The sequence below is a fragment of the Haplochromis burtoni genome, unplaced genomic scaffold (genome assembly GCF_018398535.1).
Source record: "Haplochromis burtoni strain Fernald_Lab_line unplaced genomic scaffold, NCSU_Asbu1 Contig_278, whole genome shotgun sequence".
Classification (NCBI taxonomy): Eukaryota; Metazoa; Chordata; class Actinopteri; order Cichliformes; family Cichlidae; genus Haplochromis; species Haplochromis burtoni.
In genome coordinates, this window is record NW_024582639.1 from 300114 (window position 1) to 311319 (window position 11206).

The 11206-nt window shown below is 41.8% G+C and overlaps 1 protein-coding gene across 3 annotated transcripts; it reads right to left on the reverse strand.

The window, feature by feature from the left end:
* Positions 1–3114: 3114 nt before the first annotated feature.
* On the reverse strand, positions 3115–10927 carry LOC102313019 (cerebellar degeneration-related protein 2). Of its 3 annotated transcripts, none has more exons than XM_005943873.3 (7): positions 9997–10927; positions 9817–9899; positions 9050–9162; positions 7611–7759; positions 7342–7509; positions 5548–5767; positions 3115–5389 (listed from the first exon to the last, which is right to left on the reverse strand). In XM_005943873.3, exons 2-7 carry the CDS (start codon positions 9896–9898, stop codon positions 4787–4789), a joined length of 1335 nt encoding a protein of 444 aa, XP_005943935.1. In that variant the 5' UTR covers position 9899; positions 9997–10927; the 3' UTR covers positions 3115–4786. The 3 variants fall into 3 exon arrangements, with proteins under 3 accessions (XP_005943935.1, XP_005943936.1, XP_005943933.1); XM_005943874.3 differs by having other exon boundaries at positions 9817–9888; positions 9997–10926; XM_005943871.3 differs by having other exon boundaries at positions 9817–10926.
* Between the last annotated feature and the right edge of the window lie 279 nt (positions 10928–11206).

Here is an 11206-nt window from a genome sequence, read left to right on the forward strand (position 1 = left end):
AAAAATAAAATAAAATATACAAACCGGATTCCAAAAAAGTTGGGACACTAAACAAATTGTGAATAAAAACTGAATGCAATGATGTCATGGTGTCAACAAATCCCAGCATAAATATATAAATATATTTTATTTTTGCTGTTTTGTATACTCTATTGTTTTTAACTTATTTACTGTGCAGCACTTTGGTCCTGTGCTGGCTATTTTAAAGTGCTATATATCATTAACCCTCTGGGCGCTATGGTGGCCATTTGTGCCCACTTCACTTATCTTTTTTCTCTTAATGCAAATGGAATGAAACTTCCCAAAGGCGTATATTTTTTTCAGATTTTTTTTAATTTTCAACATCAGCTCCTTAATAATGTCAATAATATACACTATACACCAAATTGTTCCTCTTGCCTCTAGCGTGGCCGTTTTTGACCAATTGAAACCCATTATAACCACCTTTTTTAACACTGGGGTATAAAAATAAAACGTGATTACACAAGAAAAAAATACCTTACTGCAATTTAAATTGCCCAACTGTGGCTAACGCGCTCCCCCTAGCGGACATAAGTGAAAATTACACAAGATATCACAAGACAAGTGTTTTAAAGAAATTAATTTCTCCAGATGTTACAGACTTTGCAGGCAGAAAAAAGCAAACGCACGACGAAAAAGACATGCCCTTTTTATGCTTCAGTTAAATTTTATTTTGGTGCAAATTAAAACACTTGTTTATCACAAAAATACTTCTTTGGATTCCTGCAAGTAAGACATTTTGTAAATTCCCTTATATTTCCCTTATAAGTTAGAGATATTTCTGATATCTCTATTTCTTACATCTCTAACTTATATAAGTTAGAGACAGCACTGTACTCAATATTAATTTATTGTCCTTCATTTTTCTAGTACATCAAACAAACAGCATGTGGCATTATTTTAAAGACAAACATGTACAGCGTGGGAAATATATGGAATCAAGTACAACGTTTCATATGTGGTTATAAGTAGTAACATAAATATATGACAATTGTTTAAATGGTGCATAAACCATTTATATGCAATTCTAGAGTAACAGTCTAGTTTTCAGAGTAAACAAGAAAATGAAAAAACACCCAAGTAGTGTCGTCCTCTTCATCTTCACTGGTGTCTGGACTGCTAATGGCAGTCTGATCTGGATGATGACTCCTCTTTCCCTCACTCCAGTTCCAGCTTTGCAGACCAGTTGCCCTCTGAGTTAAGTTAAGATGCAAATAAGATATCCAATGATCAAAGGTTGCTTTCAAATCTTACCTTGAATCATGAACTGCACTCGGTCTATCAGACTCTTCTAGGAGGCTATGCTGAATTGCTTCTTCAAGAGCTTCATCTTCCTCCAGAAAAAAGAGGGCTAAGTAGACAAGATGGAGATGTGAGGAATCAGAAAACATGTCAGCCTTGAACAATTTCTCACACTGCATCATTGTCAAAAAATATAATGATTAAATGTAAATCTTAAAGTCCCAGTGATTCAACAAAAACAAACATACAAATTGCAAATCTGCATCAAAACAATATCCTAACCAACATCTGGAATGAAGGATTTCTTTAAATTCTGCCACATTATATGGAAACATCTGCTGTCCCTCTGCCTGTCCCTCATTTTCACTGTCCTGAGTGCAGCCCTCTGTTTCCTGTAAAAAGAGTGAAAAATCAAATGCATTCTTTTTCTCTTCCAACGTGGCTGTGGTTTGTGGCTGAGCTGCAGGAGAGGGTAGTGGTGTCAGAGGAGGCTGACCACACCTGACCCCATCATCTAATCATGTCTTCCCTGCTAAAGACTTTGCCGGGACCGGAGGAGAGGGTGGTGTGTGTGCTACAGGAGCAGTTGGACAGCTGTTAAACTGCATTTTTATTGTTTCAGTTTAGCCATCTGATCAGAATGTTTATAGTAATGTAGTCTTCAGATCCAGAAGTGATGGAGGAGTTACTTTACTGTAGTGCTTGTGCTGCCATCTTGGAGGCTTTGCATAAAGTTAGTCACAAGTTTGGGCCCCAATTTGATCTGAATTCTGCAATAATCTACACTATTGGACAGATAACCCAAAAGATCAGCTCATCTCCTGTGGATAAGGCTATGGTGATAGTGGGGAGGAAGAAGCAAGCACCAGGACAAGAACTATTTGTGGCTAACCTTGCAGTGTAAGGTGTGGGGGTGAAGGGGGATGCAGGGATTGGCACGCCATCTTAAGTCAGTTCAGCCTGGTACGGTCCTGCTTCCCAGGGGATGAATTTCACCTGACTAGTCTCTTAACATGATTTTACCAGAGCCATGATGAAGGCTGGGGTACAAGTTAGTAGTTAATGTGAATTACTTTGTACGCAAAGAAGATTCCCTTTTAAAAATTAAAAACTAATAAACATTTACACAATTAATGCCAAAACGTTCAGACTATTTCACCATAATAAAACTTCCATAGTTTCTCTGCTTATGCAAAACAAACAAAGACATGATGTCCTTCCTGATCCCGCCACTAAAGCACACCTGCACCTTCAACCTAAGCACAGACTTCTTGGATGGTCGGTTATTAAAATTAAGCATTTAGAAAAATCCCACTGTGTCTCTGGTACTGTGCTGCTGGTTAAACATGTTTATGTAACCCATAAACTGTTTGTTTTTATATAACTTCTGATTTTTTTCTTGCTACAGCACCATTATTTTCCCACAAAGCTCGGGGCAGTTATCTAATTTGAATTTGTAATGACTCTTGTTTTATTTTTAGACTGGGCTGGGCCTTAGCCCTGTGTTTGTTTGGCTGCCTTCAAAGCTTTTATCTGATTGTTTTCTCGATAGATAAGATTTAATTGTATTTTAGAGCAAAAACACACAACCACAGTTGTGTTTTCATACCCTTGTGGGGACATCTAATTGACAATGCTTTGCCTAGCCGCTTACCCTAACCACCAAAAATGAATGCCTAACCCTAACTCTGACACTAAAACCTCATTTTGAGTCTCAAAAATGCCTTCAGACATGTCTGGATGGTGATTTTGTCCTCATAACGACTGTTGGTCCCCACAAGTACAGTAAACTTCAAATTTTTGGACCCCACAAAGATGTAAACATGGTAAACACACACACACACGCCTCCATCTCAGCTTGCTTCATGTTTTAATGGCTCAGAGAAGTAACATTAACCATGAAACAGCAAAAAACACAGCAGATTATTCAGGTCTCTGAAGGAGACAGTAGCACACCACATGTAGCATTAGCTAGCTACATTTACAACACACACGCAAAGTGTCAGAAGAGCATCGAAAACGCCTGTGCAATTCTAAAGTGCATCTCATTGAGATTTTACAGACATCTACAGACACAGCAGTGCACAGTTAAGCTGAACAAGGACTCGTGAACATCGGGCAGCAGAAGCAACAGAAGTGCTGCTAAGAAAAAGCTTCAAGACACCGTTACAGGTTATATTATCAAGTACACAGTTAATATTTTGGTAAACTTTATTATAACATTCGCTTACAGCCATCTAAACTACCACGAGACAATCAAGTATAAATTCAGGAGGATAATGCATCAGTTACAATATATTATCTAATATATTAGAGCACCTAAAATCACCTCTGAACTCCATCACAAATACGTCATTCATTGTATACCCAGACTTAGTCAACATTGCAATGGTGACTCTAACAAGTGCAGGAAAACTACCATCGAGAAATTCACTTTTTTGCTACAGCGGAGAAGAAAACCATAGATTATAAAGTATATCAGCTCACATGAGCTCTGTTAAAAACAAACAAACAAACAAACAAAAAAATCCCAAAACAGACATGGTCTTCTGTTTCACAGGTCCATAATTTCCTAATAATGATGTTGGAAATTTCCCAGAAAGAGCAACGCCATTTGGAGTTAATATATAAAAGCGATTGTGATCATGTGATCCAAAGAGTTGAGACGAGACGCAGTCATTGTTTAGCTGCCTGGCCAACAACTTTTATTGCTTTTGTTCCCTTTCTGGTCTCAGCACAATACCTGCTCAGCACCTCTGAGACGCACCGTTAACAAGAAGCTGGTGGAGCGCCGATAGGCTAAAGGGCGGAGATTTCCATCAGCGGCTGGTTGTAACCATAAACGGAGCAGAATCAGAAAACAGTGGACCACTGCTGTTTTTTCAATAAAGAAGCTAAAAGTCCCAGCTCTAGCTTCTTGAATGTGTACTTTTTTGGGATATTTGTCTTCTCCGACAGTAAAATTAAAACACTTAATGTTTCAGACTACTTGTTGGGTGTTACCTTAGTCTAGAACAAATGTCACAGAGCCTAAGTTCAAGCTTTGATGCGGTTTGATTTCCAGGAAGTATTTACTCTAAGGAAGACGTACACTTTCTATATTTTCTAGAATTTTGCATCTTTACTGGGAACTTGATGATTTTACTTTAGAATGCTTCTTCTCTAAAAGGAAACTGTGTGACTCAAACTAGTTGGCTTAAAGGAAGACAAATTTCCCCCAGAAAATTTCCCCCAGGAGGTTGTTTGTGAACACGTTTTCGCAAATTGAGGTAAAGCGATTGCACAGTAGAGACGGTGGCGTCAGGCACTGGTGTTTCTGTGCAAAACGAGCCACATCTGCGACGTGAGCTGGTGGTGTTAGCCTTTGTGTTCCTGTGTTGCCCTTATCTGTAAAGCTGTTTGTGCGGTGATCACAGTTTCTGGGTAGATAAAAGTCTTTCGAAGAGCTGTTCCAAAACAGGAAGACGGTTATTAGACGGTTATTTTGTTCTTGTTTCCCCCCCTTTTAACTTTTTACAAGTGTTTAATTAGGCAGAGCTTTCCCAGCTGAGTGTTTCCCCCGGCTTTCAATCAGGTCTTCTTTGGTTTTCTGGATGCGGGAGAAAATTTCCCTGAAGAGTTTCTTGTACTCCGGCTGGTGAACGTCATCCTCAAAGCCCTCCCTGTCTGTCAGAGGAGGGAATATGGTGGCGATGAAGGATGCAGTCTGCACTGACTTGTGGCTCAGTTTGTCCTGCTCGTCTTCCTCAGAGTGGCAGCGCCGAAGCAGCTCGTCGTACTTCACCTGCAAGGCGCTGTACTGGGCGTCAACCTCGTTGAGCAGCGAGATCCCGCGATATTTCACTACCTCGGCCCGGCGCACGCAGGAGCACTCGTGGTCATAGACCCTGTCAGGAGAGTCTGGCATCTGCGTCGCCTTCATCAGCCGCTCACTTCTCCAGCGCTTCAGGACCGCGGGGCTTTTAGCCAAAGATGCCTCTCCGTCATTCTCCTCCTCTGGGTTGAGGAACACTGTGTGTGGCAGCAGGCCGTGGAGGACGTCTGGCCTGTTGCATCTTGTAGAGGATTCTGATTTCCAGAGCTGACGAAGCTCCTCCGCCTCGCGCTCCAGCTCAGACAGTCGGGCCTGATGAAGATAGACAGTTGGACAAACTGTTAGACTGGCGACCTGTCCAGGGTGCTACCTGCCACCCGTGACCTTAAATTGGATTAGTGATCAAAAAAGTGGATGGATGCAAGTCGGAAACAAATTTAAGGACAGAGAGATACTGGTGTCAGTCTTACCTGACATCCTGCCATCCCGGCCAGCTGCTGCTCCAGCTCTGCATTTTCTCTGGCGAGCAGCTCAGCCTCTCGCTCTGCTTCTTCCCTCCGAGCACGCTCAGTGGCAAACTGTGTCTGAAGAGCATGGAGGGACTGTCGCAGCGAGTCCTGCTCCTCTTCCTGCCATGATGTGGTAGACGGCTCGATATCCTTTAAGGGTTTGTCGGGATCGTAGTCGTACCTGCACAAACAGGTGCATTTTAGACCCCGATTTCCATATACAGTATTTAAATAAAAGAACTGATGTCTGGATACTAAATATGAAGCTACAGCCAGCAGATGGTTGGCTACAGTCCTGACCAAAGCAGTGACTCCCAGGAGAGCACCCTGTTGGCTGATAGAGACCATGTGATATGGCTAAAAGCTCCACAGGAACCCGGCGAAAGAATCTCTAATGGAGATTATTTCCTCAGCTAATCTTATCCATTATCACTTATTTATAAATGTTACTTAACAACTTAAAAGGTGGCAATAAATGCAATCGGGAGAAGGGTCAAAGGTCAGCAGCCAGGCTGTTCAATCTGGCATTTAAATCTTATGTTTTTTGTGACCGTTTAAGCGTTTTGACAATTTAAACCAAATCTGCAGCTTCATCCGTTTGTCTTGATGTGTGGGTGAAAATTTATATATATCCAAGATAAAGAAGAGCTGAAAACAATAAATAAGTAACGACCGGTGAAAAGAAAGCACACTAAGCAAGGAATCAAGGGCTTATTGTAGCACCGGGCAGCCTGTGCGAGAGTTCATTAACTTCAGACAGATATTGAGACACAGTTGTTCTCTCAGCTCGAGACTTTGACCTCCTTTCTTCCAACCTCAACCACCGCGCCGCTCTCTGACTTTATCACTGAGACTTCCTGCATGTTGTGAAGAAGCCCTGCAAACAGGATTACACACCACAGAGACTAAACTGAGGCTGTGAATGAACGCGTCACACTACAGATCAAGAACAAGTGACGGAAGCACGCAGGCCTCTGCGAGGTAGAAACGAGCCGCTGCCAGGAAGAGCAGGATCAGTGCAGATAGGTTAAAGCTAAAGCTGAGAGGATCAGCTTAGATCTCCTCCTGAGACCTACAAAGAGCAATTAAGGCGATTTTACCAGAGTAAAATACAAAAACACAGCAACGAGCTGACAAATTACCGTCCACAGTCTCCAGAATATATAAAATTTCACCTGTTATAGAGTTTGAAACTACAGGTGTTTATCCATTATTAGCAGGTTTAGGATGTCCACCTGCAAGAACAGGACTGACAGCACATTTTTCAGGCTCAGATAATAATTATGCAAGGTGTATCTGTGGAAAATGAACTAAAATATCAGCTGAACTGAGGACTACAGTATCTCCCTGCACTGTTGTACCCCTGAGTAGATCGAGTGCCTGAATACGACTTCCTGCAGATGTTTTTCAGAGAATATGTTCATACAGTCATCATGGAGCATGTTGTGCCTGCAGCAGATGACCGTGTAATGAAATCAGTGCAGAGATATCGTTATATCAGTGGTCAATTTTGTCCCACAGTGTTTACTTTTACTTACATTTACCTCATAATTGGAGGTTTTGGCCCCTTTTACTGTGAGCGTGTAACATTAGGCAGGGAAGATGGAAAACGACATCATCATAAATGGTTCCCAGAACCATTCATGATGATATAAACACATGCAAGCTTCAGATCTGCCCGTCTCAAGTCAGCTCTCTCGACTCCTTATTTAAGCTCCACTGGTCTGTGATAATTTGTGTTTGCGCGTTACCCACCTGAGTGTGTTTTGCAGCTCCTGCAGGCAGGACACGCTGCGAGTGCTGCGAGGCCAGCTCTCTCTGTGTGAAGGTTTCTGAGGTGGAAAGGGACTCAGCTTCAGCTCCTCCACCTGATGCTGCAGCTCCTCCACCTGCATCTGCAGTAGCTCCACTGTTTCTGTAAGCCTGCACAGAAAAAAATAAAAACCAGTGAAAACAAAGTTAGTAAAAAAACAAAAACAAAGAAAAAAAAGGTTTTAATAAGAAACTGGTGATAAATGTCTCACCCTTGGATCTTCTGCTGGGCTGCCCGGTTGTCCAGAACAAGTTTGTGGTTGCTCTGCTCCAGCTCTCGGGCCGACAGGTCGAGCTGCTCGTACACTTTTGCGTGCTGGTCGTTAACCTGTCTGAGGAGGTCCACCTGCTTGGTCAAGTACTGGAGGCGAAAGAAAAAGGCGATAAGAGCTTAAAAGGAGAAACACATCTATTATTGTTAACAATTACACTATCAGTCATTAGCAGGTCAAATGAGCAGCTATTTTTAATGATTAAATCATTACAAAAATCGCTGATAACTCATCTTTTTATGTTCGCCATCTTCTACAGTAGCTTTGCATGATTCAGTGTTTAAAATAATTCATTATCCAGCTGACATATTTTAGCTCCTCTCCCTTTAAAGCCTAGCTTGAATTTCTTTTCCAAGCTCCCCTCATTGTAAGCCCACTTTCATCTGATTGGCTGCCCCTCACAAACAAAAGGTTTGAACAGCTTGTAGGTGAAGCTTCTGCACCTTTAAGGAATCTTCTCTCACTGACTCGAACAGAGTCGAGAGTAGATTTACAAAAAAAAACAAATTCTTAAATAAGCATTTTGAGCAGATACTCAATATTTAAACGTCATGTTTGATGTGAGGACCAACAGTAAGACAGTGTAAACATAAACCTACTATTATTATCCACATGCTGCTATTTGAGCATTTTTCTGGCAGGTTAACAGCTTGACAATTTTATTTCCCAGTAACACCTAAATGCCTCCCTTAAGTCCCAGATTAATTGAGGACGTATTATCTAACAGGGCGTCACAGCCAGGAAACTTACATCATGTAATCAGTTGGCGTAAAATCAAAAGAAAGAAAAAAGCCCAGCTGATAAGTAACTTCACTCTGCCCGGACACGCTAACATAAACAGTCCAAAGTCAACAAGGCAAGCTGTACATTTTAAATGAGGTGTTCATGGTGCTTCTTTTTATTAATCGCTTTTCAATCCAGCAAAGAGCGAGCGTAAATCAGCAAATCGATCCTAGCACTGGTCAACATTGAAGTCACGTGTGTCTGCTGCAGGTCTTAAGAGATTAATTGTGTATGTCAGCAGTTTAATGCAGGGATGGATTTAGAGCCCCCCCCCGGGCTGAGCCTATTTACTTAAATTTAGCAGGAAGTCAGAAGTCTCTTGGAAAAGGTTTTGACTCTGAGCTTCTACTGTTTTGGACCACAGCCTTCCGGGAGTTTGAAGGTAAAGGGACACATGACTGTCCATCCCCAGAAGAAGAAATGGCTGTGTACAGCAAAATGTTTCGTGTTAACATTTAGTAACACCCTGAAAGCATTAAAGAGGAAATCAGTGCTGTGTGAGAGAAGCGGGTTCATCTCTTGATGTTTTCAGCACAGCCTGGCCTAATGAGAGCTCTGTTTAGGACTATACTTTGTGAGAGAAGGGAGGTATTTACCTCGATCTCCTGCAGTTGTTCCTGGTTGTTGGAGTACATCTGCTTGAGCCCCTGCTCCAGCTCCCTGTTCCTCTCCAGAAGGGTCTTCCCCAGCTCGGCTGCCAGCTGCAGGTCTGCAGGAGACACGAAGAGAGGTGAAACTGCAAGTCCTTCAGCATTCATGGCTCTGTACTAATGGTGAAGGAGACCTGACAAGCAGCTTTCAGAGGTGCTGTTGGTGTTGGCAGCAATCCAGTAACACAAAGTGTCTCTTTAGAAACTCAATTAAGGAAAGGAATAAAGGCATGCACTTTTACATTTACAGGCGAAGCTCTTTTTCACTCTACATGGACAAAAACATGATAAAATCTGAAGGTGATTTTTGCACACACAGGAACACAAACCCACGGCCACTAGCGTAAAAGCAGCCCATGCAGGCAGAAAGGATGAATAAAGTCAGAGGCACATTCAGGCAGAGCGGTTCTGTTTTTGCCGCATATGTGAGTGTGCTGCTGACTCCTGGATTCTCTGGCACCCCAGGACTCGCAAAATTTCCACTAAATCAGACTTCAGACTAAAACCACCCCGACTTAAAACCCACAGAAATTGATGCAAATATTGCCCGTGCATATTTTTAAAATTACTTATAATGCCATTCATATATTAAACACCGCGCATCATTATCAGCTGTAACAGCCCTGTAATTCTCTGCCTGCAGGGTAAATAAAGACTAAGTGCGAATCTTTATCTTTAAGCACAGAGACACAAAGACTGAAAGGAAACTGTACCATGTTCAAGGTCTTGCTTGTCGTACCACGGTTCCTCCTCCTTTATCTCAAATTCTTCCTCCACAATCATGTCTGTAAGCATCCTCGGGATTTTATTTTAATTTATTTAATCAGTCAAACTCTTTAAAGATTTATCTACATTAAAAACATGAAACACTTTGAAAAAGGACTTTGATATACCAAGATAACCGGTTCAGTCAGCGTCCTCTCCCCCCCACAGCCGGCACCGGTGCGCGCTCATCATAGGACAGTCTTACTTCCAGCTCACCGCTCGTGAAATCGTCTGCGCGCGGGAACGCTTTCCGGTTTGGTTTTTCAGAATAAGGGTTGCACCACGACACCAGAAAAAGAAGACGACAGCGCATAAAGATTTAAAAATACAAATATGTTAAAGGAAGAAAGAAAGAAACAGATAAACAGCAAGAGAACTAAAGATACAAAGTAAAACTTAAAGTACACTAATTAAAAAGCTGGGCACTTTAGCAGAAACATATTAATTTGGGTTCAAAAACTAAATCGTGTTATTGTGGAATCTGTGAATAACAGATGAAAAAGCAACAGGAACGTGTGCGGACTGGATGTTAACTAATTTGAGAAAAAATGATTCCACTATATTTAAACGTCATTGGTGTAGTAATGTCTGGTTAACAAAGGTAAAACAAAATTGTGGTTTTATTGTGAAGATTAGCACCCGTGATTTCCGGCATCAGGTCGCCACACCTGCTCCTCCGAGTTTGGTCCGCCAAAGATTAATAGCCACCACACGGGGGCGCTGCAGAACCATGACAGCACGAAGGTAGAACCGCAGAAATACCGTAGGCTAATCTGCGGTCATCAATGAACAGCAGAAAATCTAACTTTTTAGATAGTTGGTTTAGGAACAATATTATTTTAGTTAACCAGTTATTCGATTCAAATGGTATGCTTTTCTTCTAGAATTTTGTTTACATTTCAATTTAGCTATCAGTCGCGATGATTATACTGACAAATACGTTAATGTATTTGGATCAGGGGTTTGCATGCTTTTAAAGAATAAATCTGCTTCTGCGCCTGCGCTGTTTTGCCCAACAGCTACACGTTTCCATAGCAACCAGAACCGACCGTACCATTGTGGTTTAACTGAAGTGGTTGAAAAACGGTTCTTAGAATTTTTTTTTATCCATCCATCCGCTTCCGCTGATCCTTTTCAGGGTCGCGGGGGGCGCTGGAGCCTATCCCAGCTGTCATAGGGCGAAAGGCGGGGTACACCCTGGACAGGTCGCCAGTCTGTCGCAGGGCTAACACATAGGGACAGTCTTTTATATATTGAAATACAGCCTGTATTGGTATTTTCTCAAGTTGGAAAAAGTCTTTGAAAATGTTGCCATATTTGTTATACTTGTTACATTTG